Source organism: Notothenia rossii (genome assembly GCF_949606895.1).
Source record: "Notothenia rossii genome assembly, chromosome: 9".
Taxonomy (NCBI): Eukaryota; Metazoa; Chordata; class Actinopteri; order Perciformes; family Nototheniidae; genus Notothenia; species Notothenia rossii.
The window spans coordinates 31,327,484-31,340,048 of NC_136907.1; the positions used below are offsets into that span (position 1 = coordinate 31,327,484).

Here is a 12,565-nt window from a genome sequence, read left to right on the forward strand (position 1 = left end):
TTGTAAGGGTTCATTCAGCATAAGGACTATTTTAAAATGTGTTACTTTGAGCACATTTGACTGAAAATACTTTTTTTACTTATAATGCAGTACTTTTATAGCAAACAAGTAGCCTACAAGTGATATTTTTCTCTAAATTATTTTTACAAGGTTTTGTGGAACTTAAATGACACAATTAAGAGGTATGTTCTTTTAAATATAGTTTTTGCTTAGTAAACTTCAATACAACCTCTAATTTCCTGGTCGAAGCTTAATTGAGTTGCATTTGCATGCGCCTACATTCCCCACAATGCACTCGGCTCTGTTCATTTCCGGTCCTGCGCCGTTTCTGGAGCTGATTGGAACCCGGAGTCAGGATTCGCTAAATGAAGGGTCTTCTGCAGGAAAGGTAACGTGTTTTTCTCTAAATGTACATCAGTATTTTACAAAATGACGCCGCAGTGTTATAGTCCAGGTGCAGCCGCAGTGTCCGGGTCGCTCCGAGCTCTTTCCCGGCTCTCCATCTGCTCTCTGCCGGCCTCTGAACAGCAGCGACTCCGGTTTGCTGGTTTGCGTCTCCGGTCCATCCGCCATGCCGACTGTTCTTTGTTACATTTCAGTGAAAAGGAGCCGCTCAGATCGGAGTTAAAACCCGGCTACAGTTTGGGAGCGACTCAAATCCTGGATCCATGTCCTGCCCTGGACTGCGAACGTTAACATGCATCCTCCAGCTGTAGCTATACTGGAAAACAGCTCATGTTTTTCATGATGCCTTCAGCCTGGAGGTCTGAGGCACTGCAGCTCCATGTCTCGGGTTATGTGTATGCACTCCACACATAACCCGGGTTATGTGTATGCACTCTATACACATAACCGGGGTTATGTGTATGCAACGGGGGGGGGGGGGGGGGTTTACTACTACTACTACTACTACTACATTCTGACACTCTTAAAGTAGTTCTTTGATATAAAGACACATATTTCAGAGACGATCTGGAGGAAATACATGCTAGTTGGCAGACCCTAATAATGACATGATATTTTATTATGTTTTTCTTCCTTTTTTAGGTTGGCATAATGGCTGAGCAGACACCAGATGAGTTCATCTGTGAGTATGAGTCCAGCTGCTGCATTCACTGACTGTGTGTGTGTGTGTGTGTGTGTGTGTGTGTGTGTGTGTGTGTGTGTGTGTGTGTGTGTGTGTGTGTGTGTGTGTGTGTGTGTGTGTGTGTGTGTGTGTGTGTGTGTGTGTGTGTGTGTGTGTGTGTGTGTGTGTGTGTGTGTGTGTGTGTGTGTGGTACAATTTGCAAACGTATTCACAAAGACAGATACCAGGAGTATCACATATCAATTCCTCAAGCTGTGCTTTAAAATGATGCAGGGGAACCAAAATGCTCATTTTTTATATTTGTGTATGTGTTGCAGGGTGTGAGGACTGTGGCCAGTACCATGACTCTGAGTGTCCCGAGCTGGGGCCCCTGGTCACTGTCCAGGACTCCTACGTCCTCAGCAGGGCCCGGTGAGTGACAGCTCTGACTGCCGTGGTTCCATCCATTTCACTAAACAGTGTTCAATTCACAGTGTGATTCCTGCAAGCTGCAGACATGTAAACTGCTCATAAAGCCCCCCTTTAGGAGCAGCCTGTGTATGTGTTATGATATTTCAGACCTTGAGAAGAGATAGTTTGTGTGTACAGAGCGCAGTGCAGATTCTTCACTTTCTGGCGAACAGGCAAATCCACATTTTATTTTGCATAAATGCCTTAATATATAATCGACTAACTGTATATTTAAAAACATTATATTAAATACTAAGGAAATATAATGGATCTTACTTGAGTATATTTAGGTTTCTACGTATGACGCACGCTTGTCCATGTTTGTGATTGGTCAAATGTTGCTAACCCCGTCCCTTTCAGGGGAACGCGCTCTCAGCCGGACAGAGAAACCCTGGTTGATTTAATACTGAGTTAATAACCAGCGTCGTAGGACCGCTTAGCAAGATCGCGTTTGTTAGGGTTAGTTAAGCCGGGTAAATCAAACATATCCAGGGTCTGTTGAACTGGCTTCGTCGTACAGGGCACTGGAGGCAGTAACGTGTAACTCAGCAGAATCTGAGAAGAGCAGCACCAACTGCAAAGAGCTGTGCCTTTTACTGTTTACTTCACTGTGTGTCCCTTCATTAGAACCGCTGAATAGAGATCGAGGCTGCTACGTTTAACCACACACACACCTCTACACACTGCCCGAGTATTCCCCCTATTACTCGTTTTATGAAGGAGATGTCCGGTCACCAGCATGATGTGTGTGTGTGTGTTTGTGCTCAGCTCCGCTCTGTGTGTGTTCGGTGTGTTTGTGTGTGTCCGACACCGGCATTTGTTTTCAAATTACCACAAACAGTAATTTACACACACCTGGTTCTCTATAGTTATATGTGAATTCCCAAGTGAAAGAAATTTGTTTAATCTTAATCTCGATGTAGTGCTATAGTCCTGCCGGAGCGCACCAGAACGAACGACACTATCATAAACAAACGCCTGTACACACACACACACACACACACACACACACACACACACACACACACACACACACACACACACACACGCACACACACGCCCTGGCGACCGGACATATTCTTCATAAAACTAATAATATGGCATAATAATCGGGCAGTTCGATGTGTTTTACCATTTAAAAAAAGTATCTCGTGCGAACGAAAAGTATATTGTGCGCACAAATGAATAACGCGTGGCCTCGTTTTATTAAATTGAGGCCACGAATTACATCTCGTGCGCACAAATTTAATAAAACGTGGCCTCGTTTTATTTATTTTTCTCTCTATGAACCCTCCAGGGCTCCGTAGGTTTCTTTCTTCTCTATTTATTTTTTTTAATTTAGAATAGTTTTCATAGTAGTTTGCTCCTTTTTTCAAAAACAATTAAATACCAAAGCTAATTCCTTTAACCTGATTCAGATTTTGTGTTTTTGCCGTTTTAACAAGAATACTCTTCTTGTCCTGGATCAGGTCGTCTTTACCGAGCAGCCTGGAGATCAGACCGGGGTCCGATGGACAGGAGGGGGTGTTTGTGCTGCGCCGCCTTGTCAAGAGGACCCGATTTGGGCCCTTTGAGGCTAAGAGGGTCCCCCATCTGGAGCAGGAAGGAGCATTCCCTCTGAAGGTGCAGCCCGAGAAGCCCTGAACAGTTTGTGTATCTACTGGTTTTAATTTGGTGTATTAGAATTTTCTTTACCAGGGTCAGTCCTGTCCTGTAAAGAAATGTCGGTTAGTTGTAGGATTAATCTACAGCCTTTTTCCTGCTCAATACCAATTATTTTTCCCAATGTCCTGATTTTTTTCCTGCCTCAAATATATACATATTTTTAAAATATGGCAGTTTCCATGATATGGTTTAGATCAAGGGTGTCCAAACTTTTTTCACTGAGGGCCTCATCCAGAACATTTACAAAGGGCTGGCCCCTCTCACAAGATGTGAGGTATTCTGCCTCAAGTTAAAATATAGGTTAGCAAAATCAATCAAATGTATAGGTAAATGATGCTTGACACTAGAACATGCTTTAAGAAAAATAATCTGTCTACAACAGCTCTCCATAGGGTTTCATTTATTTAGTTAAAAAAAAACTGGCAGCTCCTTAAAACAGAAGTTTCAGATGTATTAGAATAAGGGGAAATAGGAAGGGCATATTTCAAGCTTACTATGTAAATACGTTTTTTTTTTTTTTTTATCATCTAAGATTTGTTAGAAAATGATTTCAACTTTTAATTGACTGAATTTATTTGAAAAGTAGGCTTATTAACACATGAATACTGTGTAATATATTTTACATATATATATTAAGAAGTATAATCAAAGTGCATTCTAAATTCAATTTCCTGATTTAATTATAAAAAAAATTAAGTTGCACAGTCATCCAACTTAGTAAGAAACACTTGCTGCTCTGCTCTGAAATGAATGTGTGCTAACCGGCCGTCCTCCAATGCTCAGATCTTCCAGAAGGACTCCGTGGTGGTGTGTTTGGACTCCAGCTATGAAGAAGACTGCAACTGGATGATGCTGGTGCGCCCGGCCTCTGAGCACACACACCAGAACCTGACGGCCTACCAGCTGGATGGGGACGTGTACTTCAACACCTCGCAGGTGTGTGTCCATCCTGAACCTGAGCCTTTCAGAATCGTGCTGTGGGTCCAGATTTAGGGATTAATCGGCTCATTTATTTTCTCACACAGGATTGGTGTGAAGTAACTTTTGCTGTTTGATTCCCAGGATGTGCTGCCAGGAGCAGAGCTGAGGGTGTGGTACGGAGCTTTCTACGCCAAGAAGATGGAGAAGCATATGCTTAAGCCTCCACTCCAACCAGCACCTCCACCAGGTAGGTGACATCACAACACAGCAGAGCAGAGGTGGGAGAAGTACTCAGATCTTGTACTTGAGTAAAAGTAGAAGTACTCAGATCTTGTACTTGAGTAAAAGTAGAAGTACTCAGATCTTGTACTTGAGTAAAAGTAGAAGTACCAGAGTGTAGGAATACTCTGTTACAAGTAAAATACCTGCAATCAAAATTAAATTCAGGTAAAAGTACACTAGTATAAGCATCCAAATATAGTGAAAGTAGCGACAGTAAAAGTAGTCATTGTGCAGATTGGTCCATTTCAGAATAATATATATGATATGTTTTATAATGATTGATCATGAAAGTGTTCTCAAAGCTGGTAAAGCTGCAGCTAGTTTGAATGACTTTGTATACTGCAGGGTAGCTTGTGGATTTACTCCAGGTGGAACTAAAGTCTGATTTAACACTTGATTATATTTCACATCATTCATCCACATCTGTAAAGTAACTGAAGATATTGAATACATGTAGTGGAGTAAAAGTAAACAATTTAACTCTGAATTGTAGTGGAGTAGAAGTACAACGTAGCAAACAATTTAAATACTCAAGTATTTTACTTAAGTACAGTACTCTAGTAAATGTACTTAGTTACTTCACACCACTGCAGCACTGATGCGTTTCATGGCCACAGTGTGAGTTGCGTCTTATGGATTTTCTCTTTTTTAATTCAGAAGTGCCAGAGACCTCTGAGGAAACTGCAGCCTATGTGCCCCCAGTGGCTGAAAATAATCTTGCAGGTGAGGTCATTAAAAACATTGAGCACCTCCATCAGTCCATATTAGAAATGTCCTTTTCTGTGAGTCACAGAGAAGCTAAGTTAAGGGTCTTTAGCTTTACATTGCAGTACATGGAAGTTTCCATCTTTTTCTATCCACATGGAGTCCAGCATGGTGATGTCTGACTGTTAACCCCCCTCTGGCCGGCAGAGAACGCACTGCTCAAAAGTTTGAGTTTCTCCCTCTCCGTCACCATGAACATTTTGCACGGCAGCTACTTTACACGACTGTAATCTATATACAATCATATGTATATATGCTACTGTAATGTAATATATATTGGGTATTCTTTCTGGTTAAGGTCCTTTCTGCTGTAGATATGTATATAAACTTGCTGTTTATTGTATTGTTTTGTTTTTATTTGATTATGTTTATAATTCCACCCTTTAATTATTTGAATGCCTGCTGTAACAGCATCATTTCCCAATTTGCTATGAATAAAGTATCTTTCTATCTTAAAAACATCTTTAAGCTGAGGAAGTGCTGCATCATGGTAACATGCTCTGATTCCCCTCCAGGCAATCTGCTGAGTCATCTTGATGAGGTGAGGACAGCAGCGGTGCTTCCTGTCGACCCGCTCCTGCCCCAAGAGGAGAGCCTGATGGGCCCCGAGGAGCAGGAGGGCGGCCCCCCCGCAGCTCAGCCGGCCCCAAAGAGAGCGCAGGGCCGGGGCAGGAGAGCTAAGGGACGCCGGCCTGGAGCCGCTGCTACTGCAGGCAGACACAGAGGTGAGGGTGACAGGCAGACACAGAGGTGAGGGTATCAGGCAGACACAGAGGTGAGGGTAACAGGCAGACAGGCAGACACAGAGGTGAGGGTAACAGGCAGACAGGTAGACACAGAGGTGAGGGTAACAGGCAGACAGGCAGACACAGAGGTGAGGGTAACAGGCAGACAGGTAGACACAGAGGTGAGGGTAACAGGCAGACAGGCAGACACAGAGGTGAGGGTAACAGGCAGACACAGAGTTGAGGGTAACAGGCAGACAGGCAGACACAGAGGTGAGGGTAACAGGCAGACAGGCAGACACAGAGCTGAGGGTAACAGGCAGACAGGCAGACACAGAGCTGAGGGTAACAGGCAGACAGGCAGACACAGAGCTGAGGGTAACAGGCAGACAGGCAGACACAGAGCTGAGGGTAACAGGCAGACAGGCAGACACAGAGGTGAGGATAACAGGCAGACACAGAGGTGAGGATAACAGGCAGACACAGAGGTGAGGGTAACAGGCAGACACAGAGGTGAGGGTAACAGGCAGACACAGAGGTGAGGGTAACAGGCAGACACAGAGGTGAGGGTAACAGGCAGACACAGAGGTGAGGGTAACAGGCAGACACAGAGGTGAGGGTAAAAGGCAGACAGGCAGACACAGAGGTGAGGGTAACAGGCAGACACAGAGGTGAGGGTAACAGGCAGACAGGCAGACATAGAGGTGAGGGTAACAGGCAGACAGGCAGACACAGAGGTGAGGGTAACAGGCAGACAGGTAGACACAGAGGTGAGGGTAACAGGCAGACAGGCAGACACAGAGGTGAGGGTAACAGGCAGACACAGAGTTGAGGGTAACAGGCAGACAGGCAGACACAGAGGTGAGGGTAACAGGCAGACAGGCAGACACAGAGCTGAGGGTAACAGGCAGACAGGCAGACACAGAGCTGAGGGTAACAGGCAGACAGGCAGACACAGAGGTGAGGGTAACAGGCAGACACAGAGGTGAGGGTAACAGGCAGACACAGAGGTGAGGGTAACAGGCAGACACAGAGGTGAGGGTAAAAGGCAGACAGGCAGACACAGAGGTGAGGGTAACAGGCAGACACAGAGGTGAGGGTAACAGGCAGACAGGCAGACATAGAGGTGAGGGTAACAGGCAGACAGGCAGACACAGAGGTGAGGGTAACAGGCAGACAGGCAGACACAGAGGTGAGGGTAACAGGCAGACACAGAGGTGAGGGTAACAGGCAGACAGGCAGACACAGAGGTAATAATAATAATAATAATAATAATAATAAATGGGATTTATATAGCGCTTTTCTAGACCCAAAGACGCGAGGGTAACAGGGTGACTACCTGCTTATTAAAATACACCTAAACAATAAGTGTCGCTATGCAACTGGGTGAGGCCACAAACTATAGCGCAGCATTATTTGTTTACATGCCCACCGGAACCGGAGGGTAACAGGCAGAAACAGAGGTGAGGGTAACAGGCAGACACAGAGGTGAGGGTAACAGGCAGACAGGCAGACACAGAGGTGAGGGTAACAGGCAGACAGGCAGACACAGAGGTGAGGGTAACAGGCAGACACAGAGGTGAGGGTGACAGGCAGACACAGAGGTGAGGGTGACAGGCAGACACAGAGGTGAGGGTAACAGTCAGACACAGAGGTGAGGGTAACAGTCAGACACAGAGGTGAGGGTAACAGTCAGACACAGAGGTGAGGGTAACAGTCAGACACAGAGGTGAGGGTAACAGTCAGACACAGAGGTGAGGGTAACAGGCAGACACAGAGGTGAGGGTAACAGGCAGACACAGAGGTGAGGGTAACAGTCAGACAGGCAGACACAGAGGTGAGGGTAACAGGCAGACACAGAGGTGAGGGTGACAGGCAGACACAGAGGTGAGGGTGACAGTCAGACACAGAGGTGAGGGTAACAGTCAGACACAGAGGTGAGGGTAACAGTCAGACACAGAGGTGAGGGTAACAGTCAGACACAGAGGTGAGGGTAACAGTCAGACACAGAGGTGAGGGTAACAGTCAGACACAGAGGTGAGGGTAACAGGCAGACACAGAGGTGAGGGTAACAGGCAGACACATAGGTGAGGGTAACAGTCAGACACAGAGGTGAGGGTAACAGTCAGACACAGAGGTGAGGGTAACAGGCAGACACATAGGTGAGGGTAACAGGCAGACACATATGTGAGGGCAGGGTCGGCTCTAGAACAAATCAAATGGGGGGGGAAATCATTTACCACGGGGGGGCACATAATGCCGTCAACAACCAACACACAAACACCAACGCAACTTCAATTTAAAAAAACATGCTGTAAATTAAAGTCTGTTGTCTTTCACACACACTGCAGGGGTGTAGTGCTATTTTATAGCGCACCTATGACTTGTGCATAGATGCACGGTTGTGGCACGACCACCAAAACAGAAACATATGGACATAGGCCACCATATAAAAAGTGAGCAAATGTATTTAGTATCCTATCCATGTGAACATGTTTTAGGTGGGGGTTGGATCTAACCTCCTCTAGGAGGGTCTGGGGGCATGCTCCCCCGGGAGGATTTTATTTTTAATATTGAAGTTAAATGCATCAATCTGGTGCACTTTGAAAGCAAAATGAAGAGATCTATGGATACATCTCTCAGCATCCATATGAAAAACAGAACTGGAAGCAGATTAACTTTTTCTTTATGGATATTTTACTAATCACTCCCCTTTAAACTGTATTCTTGTTTTACTGTCCTATAGTATTTCATACCCGTTTTTCATTTATTCTCTTATTTTTTGTATTCCTCGCAAATACTTGTTTACATAAATGGTGACCAAACCGTTTGAGACCCACTGAGATAAGTTACACTAAAGTTAACTTTCTAAACACTGAGAGTCCTTACCTCACTGAGCTGACGTTATAAGATCCTCTCAGTCTGACAGGAGAGGACTCTCCTCCACCTTGGTGTAGAAACAGCTATTTTTTATATCCGTTAGCATAGCTAGCTAACCAGATGCTAACAACAACATTCCACGTTACCGGTCGCGCACTCACAAAATGCGCTCGTGCCACACACACACACACAGAGCCGAGCTTGAAACGTTTTCACTTATATGATTTTTTTTTTTTAAACGGCAAAGTGGGGGGGCACAGTGACTCATTTGGGGGGGCATGGCCCGCGAATGACCCCCCCATGACGCCGACCCTGGGTGAGGGTAACAGGCAGACATAGAGGTGAGGGTAACATAGAGTCAGGCAGGCAGTAGCAGGGACATGTGACAGCACAACGTTTTATTACTGTAGTATGCTGATTAAATAATCAAGATTGACTTTATTATCCATATAATCATGTAAATATGCCTTAAACTCTAAGCAATTCAAAGTCTTTGAATCACTAAACACTTTGTTGAGGAACAATATTTTCAAACCTCTTTTTAAAAAACAGGTAATCTTATATCAGAAGGTAAAAAGAATATATAAATAAGTCTGTAATGCTGAGTCCAACAGCTTTTCATATTTACTCATGAAGATATCCATGATAATCTTAATAACATCAATTCACCACAATTTAATAAATAGTTTTTTAACGTGAACCACAATCAAATCTATATTGTTTCATCCCTCCCTTATTGTTACTTTACAAGTGACGGAAAGCGGTTCTTTGAGTTACAAACTTTGAGTTACAAACTTTTGAACATTTGTTGAACAAAGTTATATCCGGGTTCGTGTCCACTGTCCTGTTCTGACAGTCATCATTAACACAATTAGAATGGTTCACACCAGAGATGGAATGTAACAAAGTACATTTACTCAAGTATTTTACACATTTAAGGTCCTTGTCATTTACTTGAGTATTTTCTTTTCATGACACTTTATACTGTGTGTGTGTGTGTGTGTGTGTGTGTGTGTGTGTGTGTGTGTGTGTGTGTGTGTGTGTGTGTGTGTGTGTGTGTGTGTGTGTGTGTGTGTGTGTGTGTGTGTGTGTGTGTGTGTGTGTGTGTGTGTGTGTGTGTGTGTGTGTGTGTGTGTGTGTGTGTGTGTGTGTGTGTGTGTGTGTGTGTGTGTGTGTGTGTGTGTGTGTGTGTGTGTGTGTGTGTGTGTGTGTGTGTGTGTGTGTGTGTCTCTCTGTCTGACTGACTGACTGACTGACTGACTGACTGACTGACTGAGATATTTTTCCCATGAATAATTGTTGGTTTATTCTATCCTTATTTATCTAATAATAAATAACTGCGCTGCATTTCTTTTCTAAAAAGTGCTGCATAACCAAAGTTTATTTTCTGCTATTATTCTTGATGACTTTGTATTATTATTTGACATTGTGATCCTGATGTGTGCAGATGTGAAGCTGCAGCGCTCGGGGCCCTCAGAGGCAGACGGCAGCCTGCTGAGCTCTGCAGGCAGTGGGGGGGTCCTGAAGAGACACAAAGCTCGAGAGCACAAGAGGGTGTACCGCTGCTCCCTCTGCAGCAAGGTCTTCCAGAACAGCAGCAACCTCAACAGACACGTGCGCTCTCATGGTGCGTGCATGGAGTTCTGAGTAAGGGGATATATCAATGATTCATGTGTGGAGATCACCTTTTCAGGATTCCCTTCCTGTATGTTCTCACAGGGGATAAGCTGTTCAAATGTGATGAATGTGACAAATTGTTCAGCCGCAAGGAGAGTCTGAAGCAGCACATCTCCTACAAGCACAGCAAGAACATGGTGAGTTCATTGCTCAAGGCTTAAAGAGGCCCTGATCTGCTTTATGGGGTTTCCTCTCCTGTAGTGGTCTATAGGTGTTAGTGCATGAAAACGGTCTGCAAAGACTAAATCCATGTGTTCCCTCCAGAGGGAGTTTCTCTCCCACTGATCCCTCCCCGTGGAGTGACATCAATAATCAACACTTGCGCTCCAAACCCATTGTTTATGATAAAGTGAGTGGTGGGTCATCTCTAAGCGGTTGACCAATCACAACAGAGCCGGTCAGCTAATCAATCAGAGCAGACTGGGCTCTGGGCTCTTTCAGACAGAGGGTGAAAAGAGGTGCTGCAGCACAGGCAGTATGAGAAGAGTAAAGAGCTCTTTGAATATGAAAGCATGGAGACATGTCACAGTAGAGACACTACATACTGATATGAACCTAAAGATGAGCATAGTAGAGCCCCTTTAAAAAGTCTCCTGCTAGGTTACGTGTTTATGTGACTTATTTTCATGTGTTCCTGACAGCCTGACCACGATTACAAATATAAATGCAACACGTGTGAGAAATCCTTTCGCCTGGAAAATGCCTTAAAGTTCCACAACTGTCGCACAGGTCAGACAAGCTTCTTTTTTTTGGTGGTTTAATTGAAGGTTATCTTGTCTGGTTTCTTTTTGCAAATTGTGATTGCATCCCTACCAGGCCTTATCTTCTCCTCCTCTCTCCAGACGACAAGACGTTCCAGTGTGATATCTGCTCGCGGTTCTTCTCCACCAACAGTAACCTTTCCAAGCACAAGAAGAAGCACGGAGAGAAGCTCTACTCCTGTGAAATCTGCAACAAGATGTTCTACCGCAAAGACGTGATGCAGGAGCACCACAGGAGGCATGGTGTGGGTGAGAGAGAGAGGGGATCCATTTAGTTCTGTTCATGTTGGTCATGCTATGTTTTTAGAATGGGAAATGTAGGAGAAATAGATAACTGAGTGTGGAATGCTAAGTTTGTGTTAAGACAAAGGCTAGACAGGCTTTTCTGAGCGCTGCACGTTTTTTGTGTGGCCACTCCGAGCGATGCTAGATGCCACCCTATTCTTCCTGTGGGATTTGAAGCTCTTTGCTTAACTAATACCATAATGCATCTGGACAGGACCAAAGCACATGAAGAGAGAGGAGCTGGAGGCTAACGGAGAGGAGGGGACCAGGTACAGGAAGGAGCCGTCCCCGTGTCCCATCTGCGGCAAGGTGAGCACTGCACCCCGCACAGGAACCCTGAGGGAATAACAAAGTACTTCCTCTGTGACGTGTGTGTGTGTGTGTGCCCAGGTGTTCTCCTGCAGGAGCAACATGAACAAGCATCTGCTGACTCACGGCGATAAGAAGTACACCTGTGAGATCTGCGCACGCAAGTTCTTCCGCGTGGACGTGCTCAGAGATCACATCCACGTTCACTTCAAGGTGAGGCAGAGGGCAACAAACTCTACACACACATTTGTGTATGTACGTTACACAGCTGTAGATTATCTTCTTGCTGACGTAGGTTAGCTATCATCCAGATATAAGGCACAGGCATGAGACCACAGAGAACTCTACTTATATTTCAGCGGTTGTGAATCCATGCCTCTTCTCCAAAACAACCCTTTTTATTATAAAATAGAGCCGGAGCAGCTTTAAGCACATACAGTATTTTAGCTTATTTGTGCATAAAATATCTATCAGTTAGAAAACCATTACTCAAATAGTGTGCTCGGTGTGATATTTCACTTCACTACCATTTTTAGAGGGAAATAATCTTCTTTCACTGCACTATTTATATTTAATACAATTTAATTTATTTCTTGATTCAGATTAATAATACAAAACAAAATCAACAAATGAACAGATATGTATTATTATTGAAGCAAGCCACAAGCCCCCTTAGAGTATACCCAGTTATTAAAATGAACTCCTTCTTTACCAGCTGCAACATTAATGTAATGCATCAATATTTATAATCCAAAGAC

The 12,565-nt window shown here is 44.4% G+C and overlaps 1 protein-coding gene across 2 annotated transcripts in view; it reads left to right on the plus strand.

Moving 5' to 3' along the window:
• The first annotated feature begins 274 nt into the window (after positions 1 to 274).
• prdm15 (PR domain containing 15) overlaps positions 275 to 12,565 on the plus strand; it is a 25,374-nt gene continuing 13,083 nt past the window's right edge. Inside the window, exons 1-14 of one of the 2 annotated variants that reach the window (XM_079647232.1) lie at positions 275 to 388; positions 1,048 to 1,087; positions 1,405 to 1,498; positions 3,007 to 3,160; positions 3,986 to 4,138; positions 4,265 to 4,370; positions 5,063 to 5,128; positions 5,686 to 5,895; positions 10,223 to 10,402; positions 10,495 to 10,589; positions 11,094 to 11,181; positions 11,295 to 11,462; positions 11,713 to 11,807; positions 11,889 to 12,020. In XM_079647232.1, coding sequence (XP_079503358.1) covers positions 290 to 388; positions 1,048 to 1,087; positions 1,405 to 1,498; positions 3,007 to 3,160; positions 3,986 to 4,138; positions 4,265 to 4,370; positions 5,063 to 5,128; positions 5,686 to 5,895; positions 10,223 to 10,402; positions 10,495 to 10,589; positions 11,094 to 11,181; positions 11,295 to 11,462; positions 11,713 to 11,807; positions 11,889 to 12,020 — 1,680 coding nt within the window. In that variant the 5' untranslated portion in view covers positions 275 to 289. The remainder of the gene's footprint in view (positions 389 to 1,047; positions 1,088 to 1,404; positions 1,499 to 3,006; positions 3,161 to 3,985; positions 4,139 to 4,264; positions 4,371 to 5,062; positions 5,129 to 5,685; positions 5,896 to 10,222; positions 10,403 to 10,494; positions 10,590 to 11,093; positions 11,182 to 11,294; positions 11,463 to 11,712; positions 11,808 to 11,888; positions 12,021 to 12,565) is intronic. The other variant, XM_079647233.1, reaches the window with a different exon arrangement.